General features: G+C 48.3%; 2 protein-coding genes across 2 annotated transcripts; both read right to left on the bottom strand.

The window, feature by feature from the left end:
- Positions 1-905: 905 nt before the first annotated feature.
- Positions 906-10,762, bottom strand: LOC141026883 (uncharacterized). The gene is made up of 5 exons (XM_073503758.1): positions 10,448-10,762; positions 10,235-10,322; positions 9,983-10,059; positions 9,676-9,895; positions 906-1,060 (listed from the first exon to the last, which is right to left on the bottom strand). Exons 1-5 carry the CDS (start codon positions 10,760-10,762, stop codon positions 906-908), a joined length of 855 nt encoding a protein of 284 aa, XP_073359859.1.
- A 57-nt stretch (positions 10,763-10,819) lies between these two features.
- Positions 10,820-11,620, bottom strand: LOC141026882 (uncharacterized). The gene has a single exon (XM_073503757.1). It carries the CDS (start codon positions 11,618-11,620, stop codon positions 10,820-10,822), a length of 801 nt encoding a protein of 266 aa, XP_073359858.1.
- Positions 11,621-12,549: the final 929 nt, after the last annotated feature.

The following is a 12,549-nucleotide window of genomic DNA, read 5'->3' as shown; positions in this document are numbered from 1 at the left end:
CTCCGCATCATCCCCTCCCCCTTGGGAAAGATCCGACCTCGGATCGAAAACCAAATCACCATGGGAAAGAGATGGCTTCACCGTGTAGAAGTGGACGTTCACCAAGTAATCATCATCTTTAAGCTTGAAGCTGGCACTCTCCAATGTCGCACCGTCTAGTGATTCCTTCAAAATGAGCAAGGACAACAAACACTTGGAAAAATAAATGTGGTTAGTGTTAGTGCAAAACCAAGCATTCAAGCGGTGATTCACCCAACAAGTGTCATCATCATGCAAAGCATATGGTGTGACAAGGGATTGTGTCATGGCATGTAAGCATATGAATTGAGCACAAGCAAATATATCATGGGGACAAGCATGTAAATATGAGGTAGAGATGCGAATATGTTTGACAAGAGAATAAGCATCTACCTCAAGGTCATAGCAATCATGCATAAAGCGCTCAACAAATGGTCTATGGTAGGCATAAGAATCATTCACAACACCAAGTAAAATGAAGTGTCTAATCACATGGGACAAGTGCAAGACAATCCAAGCATAATGTGCATAGGGTATAGTGAAGATAGTATGGCACTCAACACAATAGAAAGAGCAATTGTTCATTATGTGTGAGGCAATCAAGTCAAGCATGTAGCAATCAATGGGACATGGCATGTGTGAAGTGATGACATTGTTGCAACCAAACATGTGAGAGGAACAAGTAATCCAAGGATTGGATGCAACACACAAGGCATATATATCATGATGCATGGAACGGTGAAAATGACAAGTCGAAGCAAGATCTCTAACAAGTGTGCAATCAAGTGGTCCAAGATGAATAATAAGTCTCATGGTGCAAGCAACACAAGTAGTATGATCCGCAATATCCATGCTCATGGTTTGAAGGTTCTCAAAAGAGAATGATATCACCTTGAAAGCATGTCCTTGGCGTCCTTCACAATGCCGAAACACAAGCAAAAGCGGTGTAGAAGCGCGCCGTGGTAGAATGTATGAGGCTCACTTTCAAGAGCTCGAATGGTCAACTCACGTGACGTGGAAGTCAACACAAAGTCCAAGTATCCTACACATGCACACAACAAAACAAAGAACGTATGCACATGGTAGATGAACACATCATCCATCATGATGTGTATGTGCACATGTGAATTAGCACAAGATAAGCATCGCTCAAACAAATTTGATGCATGGTATAAGAACATGTCATCCATCATGAAAGAATAGTTATTATGTATGACATGATGGGGACACAAATTGAGCATACAATTATATGGCACATCAAATAGCATGTTTATTCATGGGAAGCATATTGTGCCCATAAGTATGAGGATCATGCAATGGATGGGATGAATCAAAATCTCCTAAAATGTACGAGGAAACTATGGGGGTCTCCTCATGAGCAAAAATGGAAACATCATATCGAGAAAATGGACAACATCCAAAACAATGCATATCCGAAGCTAGGTGGTCATGGCATGGCATATTAGATAAATGATGCAAAGGGAGCATATCAATGTCATCACAAGAAAAACAAATGCCAATAACCATGGGCTTGTCATCTATGCCATTTGTGCAAATTGGGTTCATTTTAATGGCATATGCATAGTCACTACGATGATATTGCAAATTTGACATATGATTAATCTCATGCATAGCATATGACAAGTCAAGCGGATTGTCAAACATGATGTGACCTAAAGAATTATCACAAGAAATCCTATGTAACATGGCATCACAACTAATAGACTCCACATGGCAATCATCATACTCATCATAAATGGGTAAATCATCACATGGGGAAATCATACTAGCATGAAGCATGGCAATAGGGGTATCAACATCATGCAAGCAATCAATGTCAAGAATGTCCACTAGTGGGACTAGAGCATCACCTTCACCTATGTTACCTAGTTCATTCCACACAAGTGGTGTAGGTGAGGTGTGAAAGACCAAATGGTGGTCATCTTCATCTTGATGGAACCATGTGGGGGTGCATCATATTCCACCATGGCCATCGCTTGTCGAAAGGGAGGACGAAGTCATCGCGAATCGGCACGTCATCATATATGGGACCTAGCACCAAATGAGAAGACACAATAGAGGTAGAGGTCAAGTTGTTAGAAATGCAAATGGCCTCATGAGACCTATCAACTATCTCACTCTCTCTATGTGGTGGTTCACGCACTCCCTCAAAATAGGTGCACTCAATCTCACGTATGGTGGAGTCACTCATCGCACTCAAGTGGTGGGGGTTGTGGCTCTCCTCACATGGGAATTGGGGCAACTCATCATATATGGGGCTAGTGGTGAAGTCACTCTCACTCTCAATATGGTGGCTAGAATCACTCAAGTCATCATATGTCGCCGTGGTCGAAGGGAAAATCCCATGCTCAATCATCTCATAGTCGTCGCCGTGGATGAAGGCCGAAGATGGCACATCATCGCTCTCCTCCATGACCGAAGGGAAAATCCCATGCTTGATCATCTCGTCATCGTCGCCCTGGATGAAGGCCGAAGGTGGCACATCATCACTCTTGCCTCCAAAGATGGAAGCATCATCCTTGCTCGCCACCTTGTCGCTCGCCTCCGAAGCTTGGTCCTTGAGGTTCTCCGTAGTCGTACACGTTGCCGCACCGTCTTGAAAAAGAGTCGAAGTAGACTCGTCATCATCAATGCCACAAAGAGGGATGGCGGCGAAGTCGAACTTGGGAGCATCGTCTTGGAGCTCGTCGGGCTTGGACATCATGGTGGTACTAGCCTCATGCTCGTCGTGTGGGAGCTTGGTCTTCGAGAAGTGTGCTTGGGGTCGAGAAGCCTTTGCCTTCATGAGTTCTTGTTCCGCCTTGAGAGCACCAATGTAGTTGTCGTCGAAGGACTTGTAGTTCTCGAGGAAGATAGTCTTGGAGATGTCGTTGTTCAATCCCATCATGAAGTGGAACTTCATCGAAATGGGGTCGTCCATGCCGGCTCGTCGCAAGGCATTCTTCATCTCCTTGAAGTACTTGTCGATGGACTTGGATCCTTGGATGGTGTTCTCCAATTGGCGTCGAAGTTGTTCCGTGTAGGTTGGAGGCACGAATTCTCGCCGCAAAGCTCTCTTTGTCTTGGGCCAACTCATGTCGTAGCCGTCCGAAGGTGTGTGAAGCCACCATGTCGAGGCGTAGTCGTGGAAGTTTCTTGAGGCGCACTTCACTTGTTCTTCGGGAGGAACTTGATGTAGCGTGAGGTAGTCGTCCATTAGGCGCTCCCACTCGAGACACTCCTCGGGTTCTTGAGTCCCATAGAAAGGAATCGCGTGGTTGATGTCGAGGTCGTAGTAGCTCGTGGAAGTCGCGGACTTGAGCTTGTGTTGCTTATCTTGAGCGTAGTCTTGAGGTGCTTGTTGGCGAAGATGCCGTATGTCCGTAGGCGAAGATGCCTTGAAGTCGCTTGGCAAAGATGCCAAAGGAAATGGTGAAGTCATTGAGCGGTTGTTGGTGTTGAGCTCTTGACCTTCACGTTCTTGTTGGTGATGGTGTTGATGCCGATGTGATCTTGCCGGAGATGGTAGCTCGGAAGCATGTGCTCTTGAGCGTCTTCTCGAAGATGAGGAAGATCGCTTGTAGGACTTGATGTGGGCTTTGATCTCCTCCATTTGAGCTTGCATCTTGGCGTCGAAGTTGTTGTTCATGGGATCGAACTCGTCGTTGTTGTTGTAGACCGAAGGTGAAATGCCTTGCCAATCCATCACAAGACTCGAGTAGAGGTGAGTAGGAAATGAAATAAACAATACCAAGTTACCTTTTCCCAAAGTTGAGGATGTATCTCGTTTCACTCAATGTGAGATGAAAGAATAGTGGAATTGGTACCGGACTTGTTCACTCACACCTACAAACTAAAGCTTATGGAGTAGCTCGGTGAGGATAGTGGCACAAAAATTTGATGCAAAATGTTAGCAAGAGTCAATAATGTTGAAAAAGATTCACAAATTCGCAAGTGAAACAAGTAGACCAATAGCAATATGTGGCACACGGAAACACACACACGGATAGATAAATGGGGTCGTGCAACCAAGGAATGAGCTGAAAATGTGGAATCCACGGAAAACGCTCGTGTTGCACAACTCAAGAGAGACGCTAGCACGATTGCTCAATAGGCGGACACGACACTTGTGCACAACCTATACGATGCAAAATGGATAAACTTTCTATCCCAAGTATGCTATGTATGTATGGTTCCCGGTGTTTCTCTCAAGATGATCCAAGATGATCGGATATGACAATCTTATGTGCAATGTGGTATGATGCTATGGCTCTTGCTTACAAGCTTCTTTACTCTTTCTCTCTTGCTTAAAAGCTTATTCTTTTGTTTCTTTTTTTTGTATGGCCACTATTGCACAATGCACAAACCATGATAGCAATTGTGTATATGCGGGAACAATCTTGTGACACAAGGGATGATATGATGATACCAAGATGATATGGTATTTATGCAATGGGCGGTGTAGATCGATGATCACTAATGTCCACAAGTAACATTGCCGGCAATACTCAAATGGCTAGTCTTGATAGGCAAGTGACGCAAAATGGGCTAGGGGTTATCAATGCAATTGCAAGGGTAATATACAATGGTGTCGTCGAGGTTACCGTCCTTTGCGATGATGAGTGGCGGTGTTGTATATACCAAGATGATGGAGACTCGTCCCTAAGTAGCCGAAATACCTTAGGAAACGGTAAAAACCGCAAACTCAAAATCTCCAAAGGCAAATGTCAAAGTGTATGGTGGTCAAGCCTATGCGGAAGGTAAGGTGGTGGTTGATGAAGAAGCAATCGTCCCTAAGTAGCCTAAACACCTTAGGAGACTCGAATCGCAACTCAAACAACCACTAATGCTATGGGGAACAAATTGGGTTAGGTTGCGGAAGGCTATGGTGGTTTTGCGGAAGTTTTGTTGGAAGCCCTAAGCAAACTTTCCAATTTTTGGAAACTTTGATGGAGTCAAATGATGGTGGTGGTACTTTTGTGGGAAGGGGGATGTCAATAGCTTCAAAACGAGCTAAAGAACGTCAAAAACAGACTCCGGATGAATTAGTTATGGCCAAAACGGTGAAACTCGGAACGCTGAAACTGGGAGGGACGGTAGTACCGCTTGGAAGGGCGGTAGTACCGCTTGTAAGCGGTAGTACCTCTTGGGATGGGCAGTAGTACCGCTCGTGTCGGGTTTTTTCGCATAATCTGGCTCTGGGAGGGGCGGTAGTGCCGCTTGGAAGGGTGGTAGTACCGCTTGGAGGTGCTAAGCGGTAGTACCGCTAGGAGGGGGCGGTAGTACGGCTGGTGTCGGGAAAATTCACAGATTGAATCGGGGCGCGGTTTTGGGGCGGAAATGGATGATTTCGGGGGGAAAATTTGACGAATTTCGTGGATGGAAAGTGGGGAAACTTGGGGAGATGCTAGATCCACTCGAAACCAAGCGAATCCATGGATCAAAATCAACAAAACATCATCAAACCAACAAATCACAAAAAAAATTGGGGCTATTTTTGGTGGGGATTTTAGAAATTGGGGAAGAACACAACAAAAATAGGCTAGCAAACAAGAAGGGGGGCTCCAATTTCGTGAGAAACCATGGCTCTGATACCAAGATGTTGTAGGGTGGAACCCTAAGTGGAGATCTTTCACGAATTGGAGGGGGAATCCCTAAGAACAAGATAACACAAGAGAGAAAAACACTCAAGAACAAGTCCAATCACACATCCACTAGACTCACAATCACACAAGATCCACAAAGGTACAAGAACAACAAAGGGAAAGATACAAGGTAAAGTTCATCCCAAATCCAAAGGAGATGAGGTCTTGATGATCCTATGATGGGGATCCTTCTCCAAGAGGAGGGCTTGATCTCCAAAAGGAGCTTCTCCAAGAGGAGGTCTTGTACTCCAATGGAGTCTTCTCTCTCAAGAGGAATCCCACAAGGGGAGGTACAGAAGCTAAGCTCTATGATTTGTGTCTATTCTTAGCTATCCCTAGAAAGGAGGTGGAGGTGGTCTATTTATAGTCTAAGCCGCCAAGGGGTAAGTGGGAAAGGGATACATGGCCAAAGGCCCGCGGCTGCGCACACAGGCGGTGCGGTAGTACCGGACATCGGGCGGTAGTACCACTTGTAGGCGGTAGTACCGCTTGGTGTGGGCGGTAGTACCGCTCATCCCGGACTTGGCTGATCCGCTTCTTCCGTCTTCTCTTCCATGCTTCCCTCGCGGATGGTGTAGGTGTTCCTTGGCGCTTGCACTCCTCCTCGACGTCCATAGGGTTCCGACAATACCTATGCATGCACACGAGAGGGGTGTCAAGTAGTATACCATCCTCGAAGGGGTCAAGTGAACACGTGTAAAGGAGATGATTCACCTTTATGTGTGTGAAGTAGATGTCGCACGTGTCACTTGCCAAATGGACTCTTGACATGGTGATGTCCGTAGGATGCTCCGCATCACCGGACCCATGGACTGGGACGACGTTGTGAGGAGGAGGACTCAAGCTCCAGTAGTGACACGCCAGATGACGAGGAGCTCGCGCTCCGCATCGCCATCGAACGATCGCGACTGGACACTAGCGGGAGGTCGAGCTCCGTGGCATCAGCCACTAGCTCCTCCTGGGCAATGTGACCCAGAGGGCTTGCCTATCGCCCTTTGCACCGCTCCAGATCCAGAACAGGGCGGCCATATCCCTTTCCCCTCTTTCGCAGCTCCTCCCGAGTAGTGCTGGGTGCTCATTCCCATGAGGATGCGGATGCCAGAATCGGAGGCGAAGGCCGCCCACCGCGAGCGGCAGCGGACCGGGTCTTCCCGCCCACACGCCCGATCCGTCCCCGTCTACCGGGAGGAGCATCTCCTCCGCGCGGTCATGCGCCGTTCGCTGACCACGACGAAGATGGATGCTAGGAGCGTCCAGTGCAAAAATGTGAAGGCACTCCGGCTGGAGAAAGAGACCACTAAGACCAATGCGCGGTACGACCGGCGCAACACCGCTCCGCGTTCGCAAAGTCCGACAAGTCACCGAAATGGGCCCGCGAAGACCCCAACCACGCCACTGCGTGGGCTCTCGATCGCTTCGTCACCACCGCAGAGACCGCTGCTAGGTGGCACCGTCGCCTTGATGGCGAGCTCGCCAAGATCAGGGAGGAGTGGTCACTTAGCGACTCCTCCGCCAATGCCGGGAGGGTCAAGGCTGCCGCCAGAGTTCCACGGGCGCCATCGGCATTGGTTGTGGTGGCCCTTTGCACGACGCACGAGGAGGCTGCCACGGCCCTCCGGCACCCTTCCGACGCTAGAGGGATGATGACGATGGCGGCGGCACGAACGATGAAGGCAGTGCTGCAGGGCGGGGCGGCCACACATACAAAGTGGTTGGTTCAGGGTTTTTTCCTAGCAGTCGAAATTTCAACTTTTTTATGTTAATTATGCCCGAACTTTAATGAAATCTGACTTGTTTGGTGAATTTCGTCAAATTCGTTTAAACTAATTTTGCAATGTATGTGGATAACATTGGACGGCCGCCTCCCACATCTATATCCACGAATGGATTCGGTGTCCGGTTTGCTGATCAGCGTTTGAGATGCCCTGAGACTGTGTCATCCAGGCCCCCCCGGGGGGGGGGGGGGAGTGGCGGCCACCCCGGGCCCCCAAAACCAATGGGGCCTCAGGTATGTGCTGGGCTTTATACTTGAGAGGCCCAAAGTAATAATGGAAACAACAGCGCAGAACGCAACTTCCACGCCGAGAGCACCTCCAACTTCCACGCTTGATCTACGACGTGATCACCTCGTGCGATCCTAAAAAAGGAAACTTTGACGCCTGATCTACGACATTTGGCGCTGTCTCAAGGATCTCATCGTTTGTGCTTTTTTTTTGAAAACTCGTCTCTATTTATTCATGAAAGGCAGGAATTTCTGCCGAGATAATATGAAGAATACAATCCGGAGGTGCTTGCACCCAAATTTTGCTAAGACTATTTGTTACCCCCTCCTTGGCCAGCCCGTGCGCAGCACCGTTCGCCGTTCTCCTTACCCAAGTCACCTTCCATCTTTCTCTGTTTGCGAGCATAGCCTTCACATCCTTGATCATTGGACCCAACACAGATAGATCCTCTTCCCCCCTCTGAAGCATGCGAGCCACTTCCTGACAATCCGTCTCGATATGTAAGCTAGATATGTTGAACATTTCTGCGAGTTCTACCGCCCGTTTGCATGCTAGTAGCTCCATCTTCTGTGGATCCCCTCCCTGCGGGTGATAATTGCATGTAGCTCCTAGGAAAGCACCTTCCTCATTCCTGAAGACCACTCCCACTGCCCCTTTCTCCCCCATCTTCATGCTCGCCCCGTCAACATTAGCCTTGACCCATCCTGTTTCTGGGGTGTTCCACCGCTGCGATTGAACCACAGCAGGAACTTTGCTCTCCTTACCATGGACTGTCTGCCATACCTCCATGAGCCTTCGCACCATTGCTGCTATATCTGCCGCCTCTTCTATCTTCTTTCCCTCTCGCGTATTATTCCGAGCCATCCATAAGGCGTATAGGCTCTGCACCATGATCGCTCTCTCATCTTCTGTCGCCTCCGCAAACCAGCTCAGAAGCTAGTGAGCTAATGCACTCTGAGAGTAGATCGTCTCCGGCGGGATCGCCACCGGCACTCCCAGTTCCGAGTACATGATTTTCCAAAACTTTGCGGAATGAGGGCATATCCAAAAACGGTGCAGGTTCGTTTCCTCTCTTCCACATGCCACACAAAATACTCCTGGTTTAATCCTTCTTCGATGAAGTTCCGATCCTACAGCAAGCCCATTCCGTAAAAGCCTCCATGTATGAACCTTGACTCTGCCCGGAGCCACCGTGTCCCATAAGTTCATCCAGGCTCTATGGTTCACCACCGACGAAGATGCGCCCGGCGAGCCCCTTCTAGCCCTCTTCTTCTCCATACATAGATGGTAAGCCGACCTGACTGTAAAAACACCGTTCTTCGTATAGTTCCACGCAAGATAGTCTTGTACCATCGGCCCTCCCACTGGTATTTGTATTATCTCGGAGGCTTCTCCTGGCGGGAACATATTTTGCACCTTTACTTGATCCCAACCAGTGCTGGACTCATTTAGTAAGTGCCTTACCTTCGTCATCCCAGGAACGAAAACCTGGCCTAGTGGCTTCAGGCTTCCTTTGCGAGGGATCCAATTGTCATGGTGAATACCAACTTGGGAGCCATCACCAATGCGCCACACCAGCCCCTCCAAAAGAAGATCTCGGCCATGCAATATGCTTCTGAACGTGAAGGAGCCCCCACCGGGGAAAGTTGCATTATGAATAGATCCTTCCGCATAATACCTCGCCTTAAGCACCCTTGCACATAAAGAGTTAGGCTCCTGCAACAGTCTCCAAGCTTGTTTAGCCAACAAAGCTTGATTAAACGCTCCTGGGTCCCTAAACCCCAATCCTCCTTCACGTTTTCCGGTGCACATTTTGTCCCAGGAAATCCAATGCACTCTCTTTTCACCATTTGCTTCTCCCCACAAAAAGTTTGAAGATATAGAAGACAGGTTCCCGCACATTTTCTTTGTGAGTTGAAAACAACTCATAGTGAAAGTAGGAGTAGATTGCAGCCCCGATTTAATAAGCACCTCCCTAGCCATCTTAGATAGTCCTTGGCCCTTCCAACCTGAAACTTTCCCCTTTGCACTCTCCTTGACGTACTTAAAAGTCCCATCTTTTGATTTTCCCACCACTGTTGGAAGACCCAGATACCTCTCACTTAGAGCCTCTGAAGAAATACCGATCGCTTGTTTGAGCACTGCTTTATCCCCATCTTCAGAGCCCTTCCCAAAAAATATGGCAGATTTCTCTAAGTTAACTCTTTGTCCCGAGGCCTCCTCATAATCCTGCAAAATTGCCCGCAAGCATAGAAAATCATCTTGAGACCCTTCCAGGAAGACAATACTATCATCAGCAAAAAGAAGGTGAGTAACCGTGGGGCCAGTGCTCCCAAACGATACACCCTTAATCTTCCTCTCCTCTTGGGCATGCTTTATCAAACCTGAAAAACCTTCAACACAAAATAAAAACAGATATGGTGACAGTGGATCACCCTGTCTAAGGCCTCTTGACGGAACAAAACTGCTAGAAAAACCCCCATTTAGCTTCACTGTAAATCTCGCAGTCCTCACACATCTCATGATCATCTCCCTCCAGTGAGCGGAGAAACCATATTTTTCCATTACCTGATCTAAGAAGATCCACTCCACCCTGTCGTACGCCTTCATCATATCTAGTTTTATTGCACACAAGGGTTTCCTTCTCTTCCGCTTCCTGATAGCGTGAACACACTCATATGCCACCAAAACATTGTCCGTAATTAATCTCCCTGGCACAAAGGCACTCTGCTCCTCCGCTATCATCAATGGTAACACCACTTTTAGTCTGTCTGCCAATACCTTAGACGCAATCTTGTATAGAACATTGCAGAGGCTAATTGGTCTAAATTGAGTGAGCTTATCTGGTGAACAGACTTTGGGTATCATCACAATTACGGTGTCGTTAAAACCCTCCGGCATCATCTTCCCCTCAAGAAAATCTCTTATGGCTAGACACACATCGTTCTTGACCAATGACCAGTGACGTTGGTAGAACATTGCCGGGAAACCATCAGGCCCCGGGGCCTTGGTCGGCCCCATTTGAAACAGTGCTCTCTCAATCTCCTCATCCACAACCAGGGCTGACAGACTCATGTTCATCTCTTCAGTGACCATCGTATGAATATGCTGTAAAATCTTCTCACTATACCTTGAACCCTCCGACATGAACAACTAAGCGTAGAAAGCTGTGGCCATCTCCCTCATGCCATCATCATCAGTACATTTAGTCCCATCATCTCTACACAGCCCCTTGATGGTATTCTTCCGCTTTCTGTGTGATGCTCGGTTCTGGAAGTACTGCGTATTTTGGTCACCATACTGTAACCAGTCCACCCGTGACCGTTGTTTATAATAAATCTCTTCTCTTTCGTACAGATCGCGTAGCTGGTCCTCTAAGTCCTTAATCTCCTGTCTGTAACCCGTTCGGATCGCCCTTTCTTTTGCATCTTTCAGCTGCCACTTGAGATGACTGATCTGTTTTTTTATAGATCCAAATACCTCCCTGCTCCAAGTCTGCATTGCTTTCACCATGAGTGCGAGTTGTTTACATGCCGCATCCATCCCCTGCTGCCGCTCATTGGTTGCATGCGCTTTTTCCCATGCACTGGTCACCATCGCTTCGTAATCAGCATGTCTTGTCCAGGCCGCCTCATACATGAAAGGACGCAGCCGGCGTGACGTGTTAACGGCCAGTGCCGACGCCACACGGACAAGCAATGCTTGATGATCAGACTCCTTAGTCAGAATGTGCTGCACCTTTGTCTCCGGGAACAACTGCATGAAGGAGGTAGAGCACGTTGCCCTATCAAGGCGAACCTGTATATTTTCCCCTCCTTCCCTCTTGTTATCCCATGTGAATGGGTACCCCGAGAATCCAATATCCGCAAGTCCACAATCAGCTAAACAGTCTCTAAACTCATCCATCTGTCGGATGCATCTAGCCTTGCCTCCAATTTGTTCTTTCTGCACCATTGCCTCGTTATAGTCTCCCACACATATCCACGGAAGATCATCTTGTTTCCTCAAATACCTCAAAGCTTCCCAAGTTTTATTCCTCATTTCCACGCATGGCTCCCCATAGATTCCAGTGAACCTATAGATCCGCCCATCCATCTCCATTTGACAGTCTATGTAGTATTGACACCAAGGTCTAACTATCACCTTCACATGATCTCTCCACCACAGCGCCAAACCTCCACTCTTACCCGCACAGCTCACCGCCACACCTTGCGAAAATCCAAGGCTCCATATGAGTCTTCCCATCGCGTTTGCACTCTTCTTTGTCTCTGATAAGAACACCACCGCTGGGTTGTAAGACCGTACCAGGTCTCTCAGTTCGCCTACCGTCGAGTCCAACCCCAGTCCTCGACAGTTCCAGACCAAAACATTCATTGTTCCCGGCGGCCCTGTCCCGCAGGGTCCGCCGATGTGGCCGTGGGTTCCTCAATGCGATCAAACACAGTCGAGGTTTTCTGTCTCGTGTCACGTACAAAGGTATCATTCCCTTCATGTCTTCCACCATCTCCTTTCGCCACCCAATATTGCCTTGGCCTTCTCTTCCTCTCTCTCAGACCTTCCTGTCTCGGACTTCCGGGAGAGTGCTGTCTTGCCCTAAATTCTGGTCTAGGCTTGCGCACATAGTACCCCTGCCTCCTCTCTCTCCCATTGAAGTTGCTAGACGATCCCACCTCATGATTCTCCCATCTCCCATGCTGCCTGTAGTTGCTCCTTAACTCTGCCTGCTTCTCCTGCTGCCTCTCTCTCAAATTTGACCGCAGCTCTCTCTCCCTCTTCTGTTCTAAATCATCTCTCAAATCTCTTTCTTTTCTGGTCTCCTCCCCATGCACCTGCTCCTGACGACCGCTGCCTTCTTCCCCAACCCCCTTTCCATCCCCGCCAGT

Source organism: Aegilops tauschii, chromosome 7 (genome assembly GCF_002575655.3).
Source record: "Aegilops tauschii subsp. strangulata cultivar AL8/78 chromosome 7, Aet v6.0, whole genome shotgun sequence".
In the NCBI taxonomy this organism is placed as follows: Eukaryota; Viridiplantae; Streptophyta; class Magnoliopsida; order Poales; family Poaceae; genus Aegilops; species Aegilops tauschii.
This window is presented reverse-complemented; position numbering and strand designations above follow the sequence as displayed.

What these genes read in the sequence shown, in the direction of transcription:
- LOC141026883 (XM_073503758.1), bottom strand. Translation starts at nt 10,762, where the DNA reads ATGGTCACTGAAGAGATGAACATGAGTCTGTCAGCCCTGGTTGTGGAT. An exon ending in TATACAAGATTGCGTCTAAG is followed by an intron (nt 10,323 to 10,447) that starts GTATTGGCAGAC and finishes TCACGCTATCAG; the next exon opens with GAAGCGGAAGAGAAGGAAAC. An exon ending in TTGGGAGCACTGGCCCCACG is followed by an intron (nt 9,896 to 9,982) that starts GTTACTCACCTT and finishes GCAATTTTGCAG; the next exon opens with GATTATGAGGAGGCCTCGGG.
- LOC141026882 (XM_073503757.1), bottom strand. Translation starts at nt 11,620, where the DNA reads ATGGTGCAGAAAGAACAAATTGGAGGCAAGGCTAGATGCATCCGACAG.